Source organism: Panthera uncia, chromosome A2 (genome assembly GCF_023721935.1).
Source record: "Panthera uncia isolate 11264 chromosome A2, Puncia_PCG_1.0, whole genome shotgun sequence".
NCBI classification, from domain to species: domain Eukaryota; kingdom Metazoa; phylum Chordata; class Mammalia; order Carnivora; family Felidae; genus Panthera; species Panthera uncia.
Window position 1 is genome coordinate 145,074,535 of NC_064816.1, and position 23,199 is coordinate 145,097,733.

Here is a 23,199-nt window from a genome sequence, read left to right on the forward strand (position 1 = left end):
CCGTTCAGAGGCAGTTATCGGTGGGGGGTGGGTGTGGGGAACCATTTCATGGTTTTTGTCCTGAGACTTCACACTCAGCATGGGAACCATTCTTTCTCTTTTGAGGTGATTCATCCTATCCATGATTTGTTGAGCAGGCAGGGGGCATTCTTACTTACTAGCCTCATTTCCAAGTGTTTAGGAGAATAATGCTTCACTATAGTCTCCAGATTTAGACACATTATACAAACTAATAATACAAACTAACTGAACCGATGATAGATTAGGAAGGACTTCACTATGGGGATGACACTTGAGCTGAGTCTTGGTTAGTTAATCGGCTGGGATGGATCTCAAGGTTTGAGCTTGGAAACAGTTTGAGAAGTTTGGCCCTATAGCAGGACATTCTAAACCCAGATCATTTGAGGAAAGCCAAGTTGGGTACTTGAGCACCCCAGGGCTCTCAGGACTTAGTATGGCTTCCTCAGCCAAACTGTGACAAGACCTTTATAGCCATATAACCGATAACTTCTGTGATGTCACAAATAACTCCTGATTGCCCTAGTTATTTAAGGCATTTAAGTCTCTGCTCAACAAATTCAAAGTGATAAACTTACACAAAATAAGTTACAGTCCTAACACAACTTACATTTGGGCATGTTGCTAAAGAGAATTTTCCTCCTGATTCCCACACTAGTAATTGTGCTCTTTAGAGTATTGTTTTAGTTTTTCTTTTCCTCTTTTCTTGCTCTGGTTATAGTGCCTTTTGTACTGCAGGCTTAGAGTAGATAAATTCACCAGAAAACAGGAGGAGGGGAAGTTGGTGCAGGAGTAAAGTTGCCTTGCCAAGAAGCCAAAGTTGTCTATATAAGGAGTCCGTCCTGTGAGCTTCTCAAGATAAGATTATAGGAAACGGGAACAAAATCTCAGACCGACAGAAAGTCCTTAGTAGAAGCTTACTCCAGGCCTTACTTTCATTCTACTTAAGGAATTTCACTGTATACTACCATCTGAAATAAAGTAAAAAAAAAAAAAAAAAAAAAAAAAAAAAAAAAAAAAAAAAAAAAAAGTTAAAAAGAAGCAGGTAGTTAAAACCATTTAAAATTTACTTAAGAAACCCTAATGAAACCTCCTTCTTGATAATGATACTGGCTCACGCTATGTTTCACCTCATCAGGACTGCCTAGTGTAATTCTTAACCCTGTCTTGTCTCAGAGCCTTTGTTCTTGCCACTTTCCCTACCTGGCAAGGTCTTCTCTGGATGTCAGTATGGCTCATCCCTCTGCTTTTGGTCTCTGCTCAAATGACTCCTGGTTACAGAAGCTTGCTGGACACCCTATCGAAAGAGCTACCCTAGGACACCTGGCTGGCTCAGAGCATGTGACTCTTGATCTCATGGTCCTGAGTTTGAGCCCCACGTTGAGTGTGGAGTTTATGAGAGAGAGACAGAGAGAGAGAGAGAGAGAGAGGGCTACCCCTACCAAGGCCCACCCACCCAGAGTACTTCCAGTGCTCTTTATTTTTCCTTGCTTTTATTTCTCTCCATAGCAGTTATCATCACCTGAGGGAGTGTTTTTAATTGGTTTGCCTGTCTTCTCCCATAACCTCCATGAGGAATGTCTGTTTGGTTTCCTGCAACAGCCTTACACAGCAACAATCCCTGACTAGTAGGGGGATTTCAATAAAAATTAGTTGAATGAATGAAAGAATAAAGGATTATGATTTTCAAAGTTTTTTTAAATTCTTCAACATTTACACGCTAAAATAATGTTCATCTATAGGATTGCTTGAAATATGCTCATGTAAATATTTGGACTAAAAAATCATGAGACTTAAGTCGTTGCTCTGCCTTTAATTTCCTGTGTCCCCTGGTTAGACCATTTCTTGGGGCTTCTTCACCTTGTTCATCTGACATTCAATGGCTTGCAACCATGACTCTAAAGTCCAACAGAAAAATAGAGTCCTTATTTAAATATTCTTTGCGCACGTCACCTTTAGTTACATACGTACGGCGTAAAACAAGGTGCAACAAGGCACCTGATGGGGTTCAGGGCAAGCATCCACCACCTGCATGCCACTTGGCATGCAGATTATTTTGAGCTGAAGACAGTGTAGGCCCAAAGGCTCAGGAGCAGCTTTTTATAGAGTGCCCGGTCCAGGAAAACAGCCATCACCAGAGATAACTGCAGAAAGTATGCGCTAGGGGTAGTAAGTTGGAGGGAGCTTGGCAGGGCATGTTCAATTCCTCTCTGTGTCCCATTGTCTCTGCGTGGCAAAGGCAGGTAAACATTTGTTTACCAAACATTTGCTCTTCCCATCTTCCTATGAATTGTCTTCCTGCCCTTTGACGCCCCAGACTCCACTCTCTCCTTAGTTCAGGATGGCATATGAGCCTCAGGTGTCCATCTTGGAGCCTCTCATGCCAATGTAAGGTGCCCATGTGGAAGAAATTAAACTTATTTTTCTCCTATTAATATACCAGCCAAAAGAACTTAAAAAGAGTAAAAATGTTTCCAAACATCTTAAGACTTTTTTTCAGCTACACTGGGACAACGGTTTAGACCAGGGGGAAATCAAGGTGATTTCAGGAATAACGTCTTCAAGTCTTTTATGGACCAGGGTGTCTACGTCTGTTATGGAAAGACCCCATTTAATTAGAAAAGACCATGCACGTAACGTGATGTGCGTAGCGCCTCAGAAGGTCCGAAGTGCTCGGTGTGTTTGCTAACAATTATGATACTTAAAGAATCTCTGAGCTGGGAAGAATTTAGAGTTCACCCTGGTATATCTATCACTCCTCTACCAAGTATTTAGAGAGAAGTCTCGTTTCCTGAATAAAGATTACTAGTCACACAATCGCGCAGAATGCAGTTCTGTGTGGGTACAAATAAAGACTAACAAGGCTCAAGTCTTAACCAGTACGTTCTACTGCCTCCTTGGATAAAGGACAATCGACGCGGAGAAGCGAAGGGACAAATCGCCGCCCGCTCCTCGCCTCTCCTAAGATTCCCCCCGCCCCAGGTAGGGCGCTCCACGCTAACGCCCTTGGGAACTCTCTCCGCCCCCCTCTCCTCGGCCCCTCGTTCCCGTCATCCTCTGGGCTCTCCCCTTCCTCTGGCCGAAATCCCGCGTGGGCTCTTCTCGGCGCTGGTCGCTAGGTGATTCCCGAGGGCGCTCGGAAGTCTCGCGAGGGTGGTCCCGTTGCTCAGGAAACGGAGGGCCTCGCCTCTCGGTGAAGGGCGTGGCTGGAGCTGTTGAACTACCCCCGCGTTCCTTCCAGACGCTGGACCCTAGGTGTCTCGGGCGGAACGGCTGCGCCCCGCAGGGACGGGACGTCTGGCCTGGGCGGAGGACTCGGGGCGGGGGCGAGGGCCCGGCCGAGGCGGCCCCGAAGGAAGAGACTTCGCAGACGGGCCGCCCCCTGCGGGAAGTGAGCGCGCGTGGAAAGACCGCGCGTCCCAGAAAATGAGCTCCTCCCCACACTGCCTGGTCCAGAAGTGAGCGTGGGAGGCACACCTTGCAGACACAACTTGGGGCTTAAAAGTCCTTCCCACTGAGAAAGTCACCGTGCCTGTCCGCAGACCCGCCCTGCGTGGCTGGGCGTGGAAACGCCTGCTTTTGCCTCGTCTGCTTCAGCCGTGGAAGACACACAGGAAGCGCCCATTAGATAATCTGTGTGTGTGTGTGGCTTTCCTGAAATTCAGGTTTCACTGCTCAGGTCAGCACGTTGGCGTGCCTCCTATGTTCATGTTAGGAAATAGAGCGAGGATTTATGCCACGTTTTCCAAATGTGGAATTGTGACGATCCCCCCCAGGCTGAAACTTCGGTCTCTTAATACTGAAGGTGTCATCTCTATTGCATGAGTTATTTGCTCTCTGTAGAGAGGAGCATAAACCAATAGATTCGAAATTGGTAAATTCCTTTGGTCTCTCAAAAATAATAGAGTCTTGGCAAGGAATTTGGTATTCCGTTGTCTTAACCACTTGGGAGGATGTTTGCATGGAAGGAGTAGTGGTCACCACCAATACAACCTTCGGATAGCTATTGAGATTTAAGTAAGAATAATTGACTATTAGAACAGAGACAGTATCTTACAGAATAGTAACCAAAATCTAAGGAGAAAAGTCTGTTGTAGTCCTTTGAACTTTTGGTCAATTGAAAACTAAAGCAGAAAAAAAGATTTTTTTTAAGCTATGCTGTTAGATATCATTGCCTGAGTAACTATAATTTTCCTTTGACCCATGATCTTTTTATTTTTTTTATTTTTACTTTATTTATTTATTTATTTATTTATTTATTTATTTATTTTTGATCCATGATCTTTTTAAATGCCTCAGGATCATTCTGAACTTACTATGCTGTGTGGTATTGGGAATACAGGATGTGAATGATTTGGCTGTGTAGCCTGGAAATTTCTTTTTCCAATACATTATTTACTTGATTAGCCTTTCCTTGTGATTTTTGCCTCTTTTTCATGGAAATGGAAAATGTCTTCAGTTTTTTGAAATTGAATGTCTAATTAGCTGAGTCCTAATATAGCTTTTAGAGAAGCCTGTTGTCACTGTTAATAAAATTGAATAAGAGGTTGGGGTACTCATTTAATGTAATAAACACCTTCAACTTAAACAGAAAACTGTCAAATAAGTTCCCTAGAAATTGTTTTACAGCCTACCTACATGATAAAAGAAATTTCAAGCCAGATATTGCCAGAAATGTCAGAAGATTCAGAAAAGGAAGACTATTCAGACAGAACGATCAGTGATGAAGATCAATCAGTATGTTTTTCTCAACTTCATTCCACTTAATTTCAGATAAACCGTATGTTATAAAATATAAATTTCCCGGTAAAAATATTACAAAATCAGTTGGATGTGAAAATCAATTCGATGTTTAAATCACTTGTCACTGAAGTTGGAAAATAATTTGAAAGCCAAGATATTGCTGTGTGCAGTATGCCCTGTCTAGAAAGAGAACCCGGATTGGTATTGTTTTTTGAGAAATTATTTTGGCTAAGATTCTTCTCAGTTTTACTTAAAAGTGTGTATTAAATCATTACTAAGGTTTTATTTTTATAATTCTTCTTCACTTACGTGTTTTTTGTGTTACATCATAATATGTATCATAATACTGTAGCCTCCTATGTTCTAAATCTACTGTTTGTCACCACAATAGGTTTAATGTGGCTCTGATGTAACAAAGGGACACGGAGGAAGAAAAAGGGAAAAACAAAGCACAGTATTTCAAAAGAGTTTGCCTGGTTCTAGTACATATTTCTGAGAGATTTCCTTCACATTTTAGTAAAATATAAATTACCATGTATCTAAGTTAAGGTCCCAAAATAAGCTCCCTGTTAGCCCTCTAAGTCTATGGCTTTTTGTGCTTTTCTTTTAATTTTATTCACAGCTTAAATTGGGTTGCCAACTTTACCAAGAATCTTTAAACTTTATTCCCTCCCTGCAATCATTAATCTGACCTTACCCAATGAAAGGAGGATGAAAGATAAAGGCTTGAAGGTTTGAGGATATTTGAAGTGTTTGGCACTTTGACACTGGTAGTCCCTAATAATCCTTTAATTTTTTTCATTTATTAAAGATTAAAAAGAGGCACTCAATTCTCACTACTAAAATAGATGTAAAAAATTTCTGGATTTGGAAGCTGTTGGTTTTTAAAAGAATATTTTAAAACTCTTTTTTTTTAGGATGAGGATAACTTCATGAAATTTGTAAGCGAAGATATCCACCAGTGTGCGCTTTTAACAGGTTTGAACTTATCCATATTTTCTTCCTTCCCTTTATGATAAAACCTTGAGTGAATAAATAGCAAATGAAAAATTCACTCAAGGTCCATGAAAAATAAGAAAATTAAGAAACTAGAAAAAAAAGATTGAATAATATAGGAATGTGTTCTGATACTGGATAAGGAGAGAAAATGTATCCACTCTTATAAGAATTTTTTAGAGCTCAAACTGTAAAGGTTTTAGGTAAACCTGATATTGAATGAAACTAAATAAAAGTGGTCATTACTTTATGAAGGACTACACTTAACATAAAGATTTACATAGGCATTTCTTTAAATAATTAGCTCTTAAATTTACAGTATGACTCGACTTACAGTACACAGTGTTTTTAAAGTACATTTTTATTTTTTTTAATGTTTATTTTTGAGACAGAGGGAGACAGAGCGTGAGTGGGGGAGGGGCAGAGAGAGGGAGACACGGAATCTGAAACAGGCTCCAGGTTCTGAGCTGTCAGCACAGAGCCTGATGTGGGGCTCAAACCCACGAACCGTGAGATCATGACCTGAGCCGAAGTCAGTTGCTTAAATGACTGAGCCACCCAGGTGCCCCTACAATACATCTTTTTTAATTTATTTTTTTTATTTTTTTTTTAACGTTTTTATTTATTTTTGAGACAGAGAGAGACAGAGCATGAACGGGGGAGGGTCAGAGAGAGGGAGACACAGAATCTGAAACAGGCACCAGGCTCTGAGCTGTCAGCACAGAGCCCGACGCGGGGCTCGAACTCACAGACCGTGAGATCATGACCTGAGCTGAAGTCGGCCGCTTAAGCGACTGAGCCACCCAGGCGCCCCAATACATCTTTTTTTTAATGAAGTATGCTTGTACAGAGTTTTTTTTAATAAAGCCATTCACTTGCAAAAGTACATATATGTGGAATCTTTGTGTATACTTGATTTTTAAAAATGTATACATTTAGAGTTTTAAAATACTAAAATATTTCTTCTAAATATCCACATATCTATCACAGATGATCTGAAATTGAAGATAAGGCCTTAATTCTTTTCTTTTTTCTTTTCTCTCTCTCTCTCTCTTTCTCTATCATCGTAAAAGTCTTTCGAGATATCTACTATTCTCAGTTTGATATGTATCCCTCTAGACCTTTTTCTTTGCACTTACACACATCTCTATGCCCATACTCATAAAATACTTGTAGTACTAGTTTATGGACATCTTGCCACCCTTTTTTGCTTTTTAAAATTTTGCCAGTCTGTTGGAAAAAAGGAGGTAACTCACTGTTTTAACCAGTGTCATCTTTATTGCTGAAGAAACTGAGAATTATTCCATATGCTTGTCTATTTATGTTTCCTCTTATAATGAATTCCCTGTTATAGTAATCCTTTGTTAATGTTGCTTCCATGATTGAGAATTATTTTGATGTTAAGTTTATCATTATTCATTTGTGGCTGTTTATTTTTAAATCTGTTTAAGCTACAGAGGCCTTCCCTACCCCAAGGTCATCATTATAATCATATAAGTTTTCTCTAAATACTTTGAATTTTGTATTTAATTTCTCTATAATTTACACTCATGAGCAGTATGAGATTGATCTAATTTTATTTCCTAGTTCATAGCTACCTTGCCATTTTTGAGTCATACTGTAAATTAGACAAAATGTGGTCTCTTCACATAATGAAAAACTAGATGCTTAATAACTGTTGAAAAAATGGATCTAAATAACAATCCGGAGAAGTAGCAGGGAATATTATTATTCCTTATTTACATATAGTAAAATTTATGTTCAGAGAGGCTGCATTAGCCAAGAAAAATCATATAGAAACAAAGTGATGGAATAGAACTCAGTTGGTCTGACATCTAGTCCAGCTTGATATATCTGTTATCGTACAAAAATAGCCCAAAACTAAATCTAGGTAAAAAGCCACATTTTAGAGGTGGAAGAGCAAGAGGAGTCAGACAAATGGAAAACGAAATATATGAAAGGGAGAAAACAGGAAAGTATAGCATCATAAAAGACAAGGTACATGAGGGGTGATTATCCACATCAAATTGATGCCCCACAGTTATCCCATTGAAAGAGACAGGGCCTCTGCGCTGCCTACTTGTGTTGTATTCTTTGTGAATTATGTGCTTGGGGTTGTGTCACACAGTGACCCTAGAATGAGCACTGAGAAAAATTTGTGACAGAGTTCACTAGCAACCCTTGAGAATATTCTTCTAGTAGGCGGTGAGGAATTATGATCGTGGACAAATCGTTGCCTCAGTGTGATTAAGTTTAAGAAGACTCGGCAGTAAACAGTTTGCCAGAATAACTGCGAGAAATAAATGTTTTTGGAGTAGCACGGAATTTAGCATAATAATATCTGAGGTCAAAAACTACTTTTTAGCTATGTAAAGATCAATTGTTACAAAATTTCAATAGTAATTTTTATTTGTTTATTTATTTTTTATTTTTTAGAGAGAGAGGGAACAAGGGATGGGCAGAGGGAGAGGGATAGAATCTTAAGCATAGGCCGACTCAGGTCTCCCATCTCACAACCATGCGATCATGACCTGAGCCAAAATCATGCGTTGGAAGCTTAACCGACTGAGCCACCCAGGTGCCCCAGTAATTTTATTTTTTAAGTGCCATGAATTATAATATCCACAAATATTTATAAATTAATGGTATTGGAAGGGAAGAAGGAATGTATTAAAAAATTATAGAAATTGGGGTTTTGCTTCTTATCACTCATAATTGTGTTGAATCATTTTTCAGCTAACTCTGTTGGTGACCCATTTTTCCCCCGGACTACCCAGATACTGTTGGAATATCAACTAGGGAGATGGGTGCCACGTCTTCGTGAACCACGAGATTTGTATGGTGTTTCTTCTTCTGGTCCGCTGAGTCCAACACGGTGGCCGTACCACTGTGAGGTCATTGATGAAAAAGTCCAGCATATTGGTATGTTCCTAGATGTTTTTGGAATTCAAATATTAGCAAACGTACTTTGCCAAACTTAATGAGGAGACTCATGGTGTTAGAACAGTGCGTTCCAGGGGCGCCTGGGTGGCGTAGTCGGTTAAGCGTCCGACTTCAGCCAGGTCACGATCTCGCCGTCCGTGAGTTCGAGCCCCGCGTCAGGCTCTGGGCTGATGGCTCGGAGCTTGGAGCCTGTTTCCGATTCTGTGTCTCCCTCTCTCTCTGCCCCTCCCCCGTTCATGCTCTGTCTCTCTCTGTCCCAAAAATAAATAAAAAACGTTGAAAAAAAAATTAAAAAAAAAAAAAAGAACAGTGCGTTCCAACAGGAATATAACATAAGCTGTATGTATCATTTAAAATTTTCTAGTGGCCACATTTTAAAAAAGGAAAAAGGGGCCCCTGGGTGGCTCAGTTGGTTGAGTGTCCGACTTCAGCTCAGGTCATGATCTCATGTCTCATGGGTTCGAGCCCTACATCGGGCTCTGTGCTGACAGCTTGGAGCATGAGCCTGCTTCAGATTCTGTGTTCCCTCTTTCTCTCTCTGTGCCTTCTCCACTCGCACTCTGTCTCTGTCTCTCAAAAATAAACATAAAAAATATTTTTTTAAGGAAAATAAATAAGTGAAATTGATTTCAAAAATATATTTAATTTAGGGGCGCCTCGGTGGCTCAGTCGATTAAGTGTCCAACTTCGGCTCAGGTCATGACCTCAGAGTCCATGAGTTCGAGCCCCACATCCGGCTCTGTGTTGACAGCTCAGAGCCTGGAGCTGCTTCAGATTCTGTGTCTCCCTCTCTCTTTGCCCCTCCCCTCTTGAGTGCTTTCTCTCTTTCAAAATTAACATTAAAAAAATTGTTTTAATATATATTTTATTTAAGCCAAATATATCCAAAATATCTTGCATTCTTTTTTTTTTTTCATATGAAATCTTCAAACTCTGGTGTGCATTTGCACTTCATTTCAGTTTTAAGCCACATGTGCTTAAAGAGGAACTTAAAACGTGCCAGAGTTTTGTAATTCTCAACAATTCCAAATAGCATGACGGTTCCAGTCACATTCAAACTCTTATGTAGAGTGAGGTTGCAGACAGAGGGTATGCCAGAGGGCTGTGTAATCTTGCTCTTTTTTTCTCCCTACCTCTTTCTCCTTCCCCTCCTGCCCTACCACCACACTGAGTATCTTCCTTCTCCTGTGTGTCTTTATCCTCTTCACCTTCTGCCTTTCTCCCCCTCCGCCATTGCCCTTCCTTTCTTATTTTCTATCTTTGTGCCCCTTTGTCGTTTTTCTCTCCTCTCCCACTTTCGGCTTCTTTCCTTCAATGTATGTTTTATGGACATGAAGTGTGCATATTTCAGTGAATATTTTTATGTTTCTGTATGTGTGCATTCTCAAATTTAGTTTTCATTCAGTGGTTTACAGCCTTATCTTCCCAATTCTCACACACAAATGATAGAAACATTCCTATTAGCACTTCCTCATTGCCACTGTTTTCCACTTTGTGTTAATTATAGCATATTATAATGCTATAATAATATTATTGCCATGTAGAGATATTATTAGACATTCACTGGTGAGTAAAATTAAAAACCATCTATACTTACTATAATTATCTACACTTACTTAAATTAGATGCTACTTACACATTCTTATAAACTAACTTTTCTCTTTATATTATTTGATGGAGAAAAGGTAAAGGAGAAGTCTGTCTCCCCCTCTCTGATTGACTCTCTCTCCCTCCCTCCCTCCCATCCTCCCTCTTTCTCTCCATCTCCCTCCCTCCCTCCCTCCCTCCCTCTCTCTCTCTCTCTCTCTCTCTCTCTGTATATATATATATATTTACATATATATGTATATATGTGTATGTATATATATATATGTATATATATGTATGTATATATGTATATACACACACACACACACACACACACACACACACACACACACACAGGCTTCAGATGACTTCTAAGTCAAAAGTTCCAGCTGAGTGTTTATGCCCCTGTGGTCATATGGTCAAGCCAGGCTGTCTGATTCTGCCAAATGAAAACCACCAGTAGATAAACTGCCCATGGTGGGTACCAGGGGAGTTTCAGACTTTAAATAGCACATTATAAATCTTAACTGTCCTTATCTTGGCCAACTGTCAAAGCTAGATATCCATACTTCCCCGGATATAAAAATAGAGCTTTTCTGCTTTAGCTATAAATGAACTCTGTCCTACACAACTATATATCTTAAAAGTCTTTCCACATCAGCTCACATATATCAATCTTTTTTTATATAAATTGGTTTATTAGATTTAATTGGATAAACAATATTTTCTGTAACTGCTACCTTATTAATGAATTTTAGATGTTTCTAGTCTTTGGCTCTGACAAACAGAACTACATGAACATTTTATATGTGTCCTATTGTGTGTGTGTGTGTGTGTGTGTGTGTGTGTGTGTGTGTAGTGTTGGAAGTAAATGCCTAGATTTCTGGTTAAAATAATACTGCCAAATTGCCCTCCAAGAGGAGCTGTAACAATTTATAGTCATACAAACAATTTATATGAGCATGGTTGGGGTCTTCAAGATTACCCTCAGGTTCAATGGTTATAGAAGGACTCCTAGAACTCAAAAAACTGCAATACTCATGGTTATGGTTTATTACATTGAAATGATACAGATTAAAATCAGCAAAGGTTAAAAAAATCAGCAAAGGTAAAAGGTACATAGACTAGAGTCCAGGATAGATCGGGCACAAGCTCCAGTTGTCCCCTTCTAATGGTGTCTTTTATACAGTGTTTAATACTCCCAGCCATGTGAGATAACACATGAAGTATTGCCAATCAGGAAAGCTCATCCAAGCTTTGGTATCCAGGATTTCTATGAGGGGCTGGTCACGTCTCCATGGAGTATATATATGGTTGGCCTTAGTTACTCAGTCTCTAACCTCTCCTGTTAAAACTGATAGCATATGGTACAAGTCCCTCTACCATGAGTCACATTAGTGTAAATTATCTGGTGTGACCCAAAGCCCCAAGTAGACGATAGACTCTTATCAAGCAGGATAGTCCAAAGTCTGAGAGGTTATCTTCTAGGAGTTTTACAAGGGTCTAACTTTTCTTTGGTATGTGCAGAGTTTGGGCAACCCAGGCCTTCTGAGTTAATCCTTCATTACACCATAAGAAGGCCTGTTTTTCCATATACCCATAAACACTGTTTAGTTCCCTGATTTTCAACAATCTGGTGTTGTTTGCTTTATATGTTATGTTTTAATTTATATTCTTTCTTTATTAGTGACATGGAATATCTTTACATATATTTATTGGCTATTTTAGTTTTTATATTTATTTTTTTGTGGTAAGAGCACTTAGCATGAGGTCTACCCTCAGCATATTTTTAAATGTGCAATACTGTATTGTTAACTATAGGCACAATGTTGTTATAAATCTTACTCATCCAGTATTATTGAAGCTTTAAATATGTTGATTAGTAGCTCCCCGTTTTTCCCTCCTGCTGGCTCCCAGCAACCACCATTCCACTTTCGGAGTTTGACTATTTTAGATAATTTATGTAATCGGAATCATGTAGTATTTGTCCTTCTGTGACTTCATTTAGCGTAATGTGTCAAGGTTTATCCATGTTGTTGCATATTGAAGGATTTCATTTTTTAAGACTGAATACTGTTTCTGTGTGTGTGTGTGTGTGTGTGTGTGTGTGCGCGTGTGTGTGTAGCACATTCACTTTGTATCATTTGTCCATCAATGGACATTCAGATTGTTCACACATTTTCACTAATGTGAATAGTACTGCAATGAATAGGAGAGTGCTAATGTCTCTTCAAGATCCTAATTTCAATTCTTTTGGGTAAAGACCCAGTGGTTGGACTGCTGGATCATGTGGTAGTTCTGTTTTTAACTTTGGAATTTCTATACTGTTCTACACAGTGTTTGCAGCATTTTTTATTCCCACCAACAGTGTACAGGGATTCCAGTTTCTCCACTTCCTTGCCAAAACTTTTTTTTTATAATACCCATCATAATAGGTGTGAAATGATACCTCACTGTGGCTTTGATTTTTCATTTCCCTGAAGATCAGTTAACAATGCAATCCCTATCAAAATCCCAATGGCATTTTCATAGAAATAGAAAACAACTCTAGGGGTGCCTGGGTGGCCCAGGTGATTAAGCATCCGACTCTTGATCTCAGCTCAGGTCTTGATCTTAGGGTTGTGAGTTCAAGCCCCATGTTGGGCTCTGTGCTAGGTGTGAAGCCTACTTTAAAAACCTAAAATATAAAAGGAAGGAAGGAAGGGAGGGAGGGAGGAAGGAAGAAAACTGAATGGGAAAGGGAAGGGAAGTGAAGGGGGAAGGGAAGAACTCTAAAAGTCAGATGGAATCACAAAAGACCAGATGGCCAAATCAGTCTTCAGAAAGAAGAACAAAGCTGGAGACATCACACTTTTTGATTTCAAAATGTATTACAAAGCTAGAGTAATCAAAAAAGGACAGCACTGGCATAAAGAGAGACCTAGAGGCCACTGAAACAGAATAGAGAGCCCAGAAATAATTCCATGCATATACAGTCAATGGATCTTTGAAAAGAGTACCAAGAATATACAATGGGAAAAGGATAGCCCTTCAAAAAATGTTCAGAAAATTGGATATCCACATGAAAAAGAATGAAGTCGACCCTTAACATCTTACAGTATGCAAAAAAAACCTCGCTATTTATTATGGATTAAAGACTTAAACATAAGACCTGAAACCGTAAAACTCCTAGAAGAAAATATATGGAAAAAGACCTTGCTATTGTCAATGATACCATGGATATCATGCCAAAAGTACAGACAGCAAAAGCAAAAATAGATAAGTGGGACTACGTCAAACTAAAAAGCTCTGTGTGGCAAAGGGAACAATCAAAACTGAAAAAACAACCTATGGAACAGGAAAATATTTGCAAACCATATGTATGATAAAGGGTTAATCTCTAAAATACATAAGGAATTGGGGCGCCTGGGTGGCTCAATCGGTTAAGCGACCGACTTCGGCTCAGGTCATGATCTCACAGCTCGTGAGTTTGAGCCCGCGTCGGACTCTGTGCTGACAGCTCAGAGCCTGGAGCCTGCTTCGGATTCTGTGTCTCTCTATCTCTCTGCCCCTAACCCACTTGCATTCTGTCTCTGTCTCTCTCAAAAATGAATAAACATTAAAAAAAAATTTTTTTTAATAAAATACATAAGGAATTTCTACAGCTCAATAGCAAAAAAAAAAAAAAAAAGTAACAAGATTTAAAAACAGGCTGAGGACTTGAATAGGCATTTCTCCAAAGAAGACTTGCAATTGACCGACAGGTGTATTCATTGGCTTTTTATGTCAACTGACAAAATTCTTTGCCCATTTTGTTATTGGTCTCAAAAGTCTTTGTATACTGCTTTCTCTTAAACCCTGTCCAGCCACCGTGGAACAATCCATAGCTAGCTTGCTGGGTATGATGAGCATGAAGCAGAGATGAGCCAAGATTAGCCTACATCGTTTAGCCACCAACCAAACCTGCAGCTTATCAAGATAAATGAGTGAACCTAACCCACCAGAAGAATCATGTAGCTGAGATAAATAAATGATTATTGTTTTGTGTCACTAAGTTTGAGGGTGGTTTCTTAAATAGTAAAAACACATATACTAGCATGGTTAGGAGTTCAGTCTCTGTAATAATAAACTATGGTCCACAGGCCAAATCTATTTTGAACCTTCTATTAATCATTGAAATGTGGAACATAAATTAATCTTGGAAAAGGAATATCTTTTATAATCAATACCCAAAAAATTTCTTTTAATAAAATACTATATAGTTCTGGGAGATATCAACAGATTTTCTAGTCTCAGACAAAGTTTACAGGGATAGCCAATGATATTCCATACACAGACATTAGGTTAATTCCTCCAAGAATTAAACAGGCTCCTTTTGCATTTAAGAGCGGAAAAAAATGAAATAACTTTGTAACGTCAGTAAGAAAACTCATCTTCAAACAAACTGCATGTACAAATATATAAATGAGATTACTATATTCTTTTTAAAAAATTTTTTATTTCTCTTTTGAGAGAGAGCACGAGCTCTGAGCTGTCAGCACAGAGCCCGATGTGAGGTTCAGACTCACAAACCATGAGATCATGACCCGAGCCGAAGTCAGGATGCTTAACCAACTGAGCCACCCAGGCACCCCAAGAAAAGTTATCTTCAAACAAATTGCACACACAAATATATATATGAGATTACTATATATTTTTAAGGGCAGTAAATAGTGCCTTATATTTCAGTATGTAAAATTCACATGTTCTTTGATTTAGCGTTTCCACTGCCAGGTATCTAACCCACAGGTATTCAAACACATGAATCGAGGCATATTATAAGTAATGTAGTATAAAGAGACTGTTAGAACCAAAATGTCCATCAGTAAAGAAATGACTGTAATGTCTGTCAGTGGTCAGGTAATGGCAATCCATATTAGGGAACTCTACACGGCTATTAAGAAATGAGGGAGATCTATATATATTAATAAAAATCGGAGAGGCTGGGTGGCTCAGTCAGTTGAGCGACCGACTTTGGCTCAGGTCATAATCTCACAGTTTGTGAGTTCGAGTGCCGCATCGGGCTCTGTGCTGACAGCTTGGAGCCTGGAGCCTGCTTCAGAGTCTGTGTCTCCCTCTCTCTCTGACCCTCCCCCGTTCATGCTTTCTCTCTCTGTCTCAAACATAAATAAACATTTAAAAATTTTTTAAAAGAAAAATCACTAAGATATTTGGTTAGGTGGGGTAGGAAAAATTGATGATCAGTTTATACATAAAGTGATATAATATACAAGAAGAGGAATTGTAGTTGACTCCCAAGTATCCATTTCACCTCAGTTAAGTAGTATATGTCAGTTAGTCCATGACACTGTTTTACTGAAAGCCACATTGTTCTCATTTTACAACAGTAAGGGATCCAACCTTAGGAGGACCTCAGATCTGAAATGACAAAGTAGAAAGACATAAATAAATTGTGCCTTGAATGGCCACTGAGCCACTGATTGTACCAGACCTTGAATCCTCTCTGTTTCTAGATTTCTAGATATGTAAGATAATAAATTACTGTGTAAGCCAGTTTGCCTTAAGAATTGTTGTTACTTGTAGCTGGAAGCATCTTTATGGGATAGTTGAAAAAGACAAAGCCTGAAACTAAAAACCCAAATGTTCATATTTAGATCTGTGCGATGAATTATGGATAATTCTTTTTCTTTTGGCTTAAAGTATATTTTTAAATTTTTATACAGCAAATTTGTTTAATAAAAAATACTTATCAAAAGCATCCAAATTAAGCACCTTTAATTCAAGTTTTATTACTCTTGAGATTTTCTGTGACTCTTAGACATGTTTTGTAAGATCACTTCCTTCTACTACATGTCTGTCATCAAAAAGTGGGATAAACCAAAGGTGAAGGGCAGGTAAGTCTTACAGAAAAAAGAGAGAAAAAATGCAATATTCACTGTCATCTACTTAGGCTTTTAAATCAGTGCTATATGGGTGCCTCAGTCAGTTAAGCGTCAGACTGCAGCTCAGGTGAAGATCTCACGGTTCGTGGGTTCAAGCCCCACATCTGGCTCTGTGCTGACAGCTAGGAGCCTGGAGCCTGCTTCAGATTCTGTGCCGCCTCCTCTTTCTCTGCCCCATTCATGCTCACTCACTCTCAAAAATAAATAAACATTTAAAAATGTTTTTAATAAATAGTGCTGTAAATGGTTGAATCAGTACTGGAGCTATTAATTTTCATTGCTTTTCCTCCATAAAAAGATGATAGGTATAGTACAAATAAATGTATTTCACAGATTTGGATTTACCATCATGAAAACGCTTTCTAAATTTATATTTATTGACTTTCTGAGAAACTAGTAGTCTCTTATTACCAAGAATAGTATCATTTACAGATTGGAACTTAACACAAACTAACGAAGTCAAGGAGGGAAAACACCAAGCAAATACTTTAAAACAAAATATTTGCTAGTCATGTGTCACATTCTAAATTTATTTTTGCATAGAGTTTATAGCTTGAATGAATATAAGCTCTTTTCAGACATGTCTAGGCTTGTCTGCTATCCTGGTAGTTAGGGCCTCAAGAGTCTTCTTTAACATGAGAGGTGTTTTATTTTTGTTTTTGTTTTTTTTCCTTAAAATGAAATGTATGTTATAGGGCTGAGGGCATAATGTTATCTCAGTATTAACCCTCCAAGCTAGACCTGAAGACAAAGGAGAAAGGAGCTGAAGGCCAGAATAAAAAACTTCACAAGATGATCCAAGAGACACAATGGCACAAACAGCACTGATTTGGTGCTCATGTGACATAGTAAATGCTAACTAAGTCTCCTGGGGACATGACTTTGACCCAAGGAGAACTCAGAGCAGTGCTGTTTTGTTTTCTTTTGTTTCTTGTTTTTGTTTTCCATTGAGTATTATGTTAGCTGTGGGTTTTTCATATATGGCATTTATTATGTTGAGGACATGTTCCCTCTAAACCTCCTTTGTGAGAGTTTTATCATGAATGGATTTTGTACTTTGTCACATGCTTTTTCTGCATCTGTTGAAAGGATCATATGGTTTTTATCCTTTCTCTTGTTGATGAGGTGTGTATCACATTGATTGTTTGGGAATATTGAATTACCCTTGTATCCCAGGAATAAATCCCACTTGATCATGGTAAATGTATTGTTGGATTTGATTGTTTATTTTGTTGAGGATCTTTGCTTCTATGTTCATCAGAGATATTGGCCTGTAGTTCTCTTTTTTTGTAGTGCCTTTATCAACTTTGGTACGAGGGTAATGCTGGCCTCATGAAACCTCCCTTCCTCTTCTATTTTTTGGAATAGTTTGAGATGAATAAGTATTATCTCTTCTTTAAATGTTTGGTAGAATTCACCTGTAAAGCCATCTGGTCCGGAACTTTTGTTTGGAGTTTTTTGATTATTTTTTTTTTTTAACGTTTTTTATTTATTTTTGGGACAGAGAGAGACAGAGCATGAACGGGGGAGGGGCAGAGAGAGAGGGAGACACAGAATCGGAAACAGGCTCCAGGCTCCGAGCCATCAGCCCAGAGCCCGACGCGGGGCTCGAACTTGAAATGCCCAGAGTCTAAGAGACCCCCAAAAACGAACCACCAGAGTCCAGAGTCAAAGCTAAGCAGCAAGGGTCATTTATTGCAGGTTCGAACCTGGACCTCTGCGCCCTCGTTGCCGGTGACGCCGAGAGGTCCTGAGAGAGGTTTTTACACCCCTTTTATAGACAGGTACAAACAAGTCATGGGGAAATCAGGAATTTTCCACAGTTACAGAGCTGCGATTGGTTGGTGTTTAAAGTTGGACACTTAACAGTATTCGATTGGTTCCTGCCTTTAGGTCAGACCACAACCGGGGGTACGGGTATCACAATGATTGATCAGGAATACATGGATGTGCCAGGCAACAATGATTGATCAGGAGTACACGGATGTGCCAAGTAACAATGTTTGATCAGGAATATACGGATGTGCCAGGCAACAATGATTGATCAGGAATACATGGGCGCGCCAAGCAATTGTACAGAAGCGGAACAAGCTGGTTAAGCTTGGTTAGGTTTCAGTTTCCCGTAACTTAAGCTTTTAAGTTTTAATTTTCTCAGGCCTCTCAAACTCACAAACCGCGAGATCGTGACCTGGCTGAAGTCGGACGCTTAACCGACTGCGCCACCCAGGCGCCCCTGGAGTTTTTTGATTATTGATTGAATGTCATTACTGGTAGTTAGTCTGTTCAGATTTTCTATTCCTGATTCAGTTTTGGGAGGTTATATGTTTCTAGAAATTGATCCATCTCTTATTGGTTATCCAATTTGTTGGCATATAATTTTTTATAATACTTTCTTATAATCCCTTGTATTTCGGAGATGTCAGTTATTTCTCCTCTTTCATTTCTGATTTTGAGTTCTCTCTCTGTCTCTCTTACTCTCCCTCATTCCCTCCCTGCTTCTGTCTCTCTTCTTAATGAGTCTGGCCAAAGTTTTTTCAATTTTTTTTTTTTTTTTTTTTTTTATCTTTTCAAGAACCAGCTCCTGTTTTCATTGGTCTGTTATATTGTTGTCTTTTTATATTCTATTTTATTTCTTCTCTAATGTTCCTTCTATTGGTTTGGGGTCTTTTTTTTTTTTTGTTCTTTTCTAGCCTTTAAGTGTAAGGTTAGGTTGTTTATGTGAGATTTGTCTTGCTTCTTGAGTTAGGCATATATTGCTATAAACTTCCCTCTTGGAGCAGCTTTTGCTGAATCCCAAAGATTTTGGACTGTTGTGTTTTCATTTCCATTTGTCTCCATGTATTTTTTTATTTCCTCTTTGATTTCTTGGTTGACCCATTTATTGTTTAGTACCATGTTATTTAACCTCCATGTATTTGTGTTTTTCCATATTTTTTTCTTGTGGTTGTAGAATTCCAGATTCATAGCATTGTGGTCAGAAAAGATGCATGGTATGACTTCAGTCTTTTTTAATTTGTTGAGACTTGTGGCCTAATACATGATCTGTTCTGGAGAATGTTCCATGTGTACTTGAAAAGAATTGTATTCAGCTGTTTTAGGATGGAATATTCTGAATATATCTGTTAAATCCATTTGATCCAATGTGTTATTCAAAGCCACTTGTCCTTGTTGTCCAAAGTGTCCTTGTGATTATGTTTGGATGATCTATCCATTGATGTAAGTGGGGTGTTGAAGTTCCCTACTATTCTTGTATTATTATCAATTACTTCCTTTATGTTTTTTATTTGCTGTATTTGGGTGCTCCATGTGGGTGCATAAATATTTACAATTATTATATCTTCTTGGATTGTTCACTTTATGATTATGTAGTGTTCTTCTTTGTCTTGTTAGTCTTTGTTTTAAAGTCTATTTTGTCAGATATAAGTATTACTACCCCAGCTTTCTTTTCACGTCCATTTGCCTGATAAAACTTCCTCCATCCCTTCACTTTCAATCTGCACTGAATCTGCATTCAATCTGTGTTTAGGTCTGAAATGAGCCTCTTGTAGGTAGCGTATAGATAGGTCTTGCGTTTTTATCTATTCTGTCATCCTATGTCTTTTGATTGAGGCATTTACTCCATTTAAATTCAAAGTAATTATTGATAGGTATGTATTCACCACCATTTTGTTACTCATTTCATAGTTGCTTGTGTAGTTCTTCTCTATTCCTTCTCTTGCTCTCTCGTCTCACTATTTTCTGGCTTTCTGTAGTGATATTCCTGGATTCCTTTTCTTTACTTTTTGTGTAGCATCTATTATTAGTATTTTATTTATGGTTACCATTAGTTTTGTACACAACACCTTCTGCATATAGCAGTATATATTAAGTTATGGTCGCTTAAGTTTGAACTCATTCTTTACTCTTCACCTCACCCCTTGCCCCAAGTTTTAGGTGTATAGTACCATACTTTACATCCTTTTATTTTGTGAATCCCTTGACTGATTTTTATAGATATAATTTTACTGCTTTTGTGCTTCCTAATATTTTCTAACTCTTGCTTACAGTCTTTTCTTTTTTCTTTTTTCTTTTTTTTTTAATTTTTTAATGTTTATTTATTTTTGAGAGAGAGAGAGAGAGAGAGAGAATCCGAAGCAGGCTTCGGGCTCTGAGCTGTCAGCACAGAGCCTGATGCACGGCCCAAACTCACGAACCATAAGATCATGACCTGAGCCGAAGTTGGACACTCAGCCAACTAAGCCACCCAGGCACCTCTACAGTCTTTTCTTTTCACATAAAGAATCCTCTTTAACATTTCTTGTAAGGCTGGTTTAGTGACGAATTCCTCTAACTTTTATTTGTCTGAGAAACTCTTTCATCTCTCCTTCTGTCCTGAGTGATAGACTTGCTGGATAGAGTACTCTTGATTGCAGAGTTTTTTCTTTCAGCACTTTGAATATATCATGCCACTCCATTCTGGTCTGCAAAGTTTCTGCTGAAAAATCAGCTGCTAACTTTATATAAACTTTATGGGACTTCCCTTGTCTATAACTGTTCCCTTGTCTATAACTGTTTTCTTTTCTCTTGCTGCTTTTAAAAATTATTCTTTATCACTGCTTTTTGCCATTTTAATTCCTATGTGTTTTGGTGTGGAACTCCTTGGATTGATTTTGTTGGGATCTCTCTGTGCCTCCTGGATCTGAATTCCTGTTTCCTTCCCCAGATTCAGGAAGTTTTCAGCTATTATTTCTTCAGATAAAATTTCTTCCCTCTTCTCTCTCCCTTTTCCTTCTGGGATCCCTATGTATGAATGTTATGCTTGATGATGTCACTGAATTCTCAATTTATTTTCAATTTTTCTTTTTCTTTTTTCTTTCTCTCATTCAGCTTGATTACTCTATATTACTCTGTCTTCCAGGTCACTGATCTATCTTTCTGCTTCCTCTAGTCTACTGTTTATGCCATCTAGCATAGTTTTAATTTCACTTATTGAGTTCTTCATTTCTCATTGGTTCTTTTTCATGTTTTCTGTCTCTTTGTTGAGGGTCTCACTGAGGTCTTCCACTCTTTTCTCAATTCCAGTGAGTATCTTTATGACCATTACTTTAAATTTTCTGTCAGACATATTACTTACCTGTTTCATTCAGCTCTCTCGCTATGATTTTGCCCTGTTCTTTCATTTGAGAGATATTCCTCTGTCTCCTGATTTTGTCTCTCTGTGTCTGTTTCTATGGGTTAGAAAAGTCAGCTACATCTCCTGCTCTTAAAAGTAGTGGCCTGTAGTGTGTTGTCCCCTGTTCAACAGAACCTGGCGCTTCAGAGTTGTCTCCTATGTGTGTTACATGCACCCTACTGTTGTGGCTGAGCCATGTTTGCCATCAGTCTGCATTGGTTCTTTTTTCCCTATTGTGGATGGGGTTTGGTCCCTGTGTTGTTAGTGAGCAGTCTGGGGCTACATTGGGCTTGAGTTGAGTCAGACTAGGTGTTTTCCAGAGGTGTATAGCACCAATCTGCAGGGTACTCTCACTGTGTGGTCCCCTGGGAGGCTTTTGTTGTTGGGTGGGACCTGCAGTCAGATCATATACCTGCCCTCAGCAGTTGAACTGGTATGTGTGATTTTCTTCCCCACTTACTCAGGGAAGGAGGCACTTTGGGGTGGTGCTGGCCCCTGCCAGGGCTGATTGCACACTGCCGTGCTTGTGGTACTGCTTTGGATGGACTCCTGCTGAGGATGTGTTGGGTGGGCTGGATCTGTAAGAGAACACAAGGGCAGAGGAACCATGCTAGCAATTTCATGCTGGTCCATTGTTGAAGCAGTGCTATTTTGGTACCTCAAAAGTTTGCAGCTTTAAGAGAACTGGGAAGCAAAACATTTGTTATGCACAGACATATAATCTCTTTGAGACAGTGATTCCACCACCTTTAAGTAGTGTTTTGAATGGAAAAGATCAAAAAGTCTGGCAGGAGATTCTGATAATAGGAAGATTCTAAAAGAGTATAGAACTTGCCTGGCTATTTGACTTAATGACACCTGCAAAAGTTACCACTAAATAGCAGTAAAGAAGTGTCTATATCAGGAATCCATTTGATGTTTAAGTCCCTCACAGGTGAAATTCTTTAATGGATTACTTCTCAAAAAATCTGGAAATACTTCCATTCCCAGCCCATATCTCTGCTTAAACAATTTTAGCTCCAAGCAAGCTTCTCTGCAGGGAAGGTATTGTCAGATAGAAAACATTTATGGCAATAAGTCAGTATTACATTATTTGAATTTAAGGGATGCGTACATAAGAATCCCATCGGAGTTGTTCAACTATCCATTCATCCATCCAACAGTCTGTCAAATACAATGCAAACAGTTTTCATGGAGTAGAACAAAAGCTAGATTGAAGTGGGTTAGACCGATTCTCAAAATATGGTTCTCAATAAGGGTACTTTGATAAGCTGCAAACTTGTTCCTATTGTATAAGTTCTTTATCCAATTCCAGTGATAAAGTTTCATACTTCTTTACAAATAGGACTATTTATTAGTAAATAGTTAAAGAAGAGTATAAACAGATTAATGAAATCTCTGTTTCTTTAAGAATTAAAGAAATCATGCAGCTTTTGACAATAAACATGCACAAAAGTAAATAGTTGAAATCCCCAAAATTGTCAGAATTAATGCTATGTTAGTAGTTCATGATTAAATTTGATTTGTGTTGATTAAGGCTTTCAAATAATGAGAGGCTCACTCTTTAGTTATAATTTTCTTTATGACTTATTATCAATTTATTTCATTGTGTGTTAATGCTACTATGTGTATTCATGCATATTTGCATAAATATTCTGTTCTATTCTTTTTCTGTAGCTAGACTTGATCCATATTCATGTCAAATACACTTCTATTGCTAAAGCAGTTGTACACAATCCTTAAAACGTCAAGCAATACTTATTTGTCATCACCACATTTTAAAAAATTGTTCTAATGAATATATTTGGGATCATAGAGTATGGCTCCCTCTGTTGGAGC

General features: G+C 38.5%; 1 protein-coding gene and 1 long non-coding RNA gene across 11 annotated transcripts in view; one reads left to right on the forward strand and one right to left on the reverse strand.

Annotated features, from left to right (window-relative positions):
• The first annotated feature begins 3,229 nt into the window (after positions 1-3,229).
• AGBL3 (AGBL carboxypeptidase 3) overlaps positions 3,230-23,199 on the forward strand; it is a 72,789-nt gene continuing 52,819 nt past the window's right edge. For 7 of the 10 annotated variants that reach the window (XR_007460093.1, XM_049641888.1, XM_049641887.1 and 4 more), the window contains exons 1-3: positions 4,260-4,755; positions 5,679-5,739; positions 8,494-8,679. Coding sequence is in view for 9 of the 10 variants with exons in the window: in XM_049641888.1 (XP_049497845.1) it covers positions 4,657-4,755; positions 5,679-5,739; positions 8,494-8,679 (346 nt within the window). In the remaining variant the exon portion in view is untranslated. Of the gene's footprint in view, positions 3,698-4,259; positions 4,756-5,678; positions 5,740-8,493; positions 8,680-23,199 lie in introns of those variants that run through there. The other 3 variants (XM_049641885.1, XM_049641886.1, XM_049641884.1) reach the window with 3 other exon arrangements.
• LOC125930163 (uncharacterized) overlaps positions 17,877-23,199 on the reverse strand; it is a 76,431-nt gene continuing 71,108 nt past the window's right edge. Inside the window, exon 3 of the long non-coding RNA XR_007460095.1 lies at positions 17,877-21,938. This is a non-coding gene — a long non-coding RNA (uncharacterized LOC125930163). The remainder of the gene's footprint in view (positions 21,939-23,199) is intronic.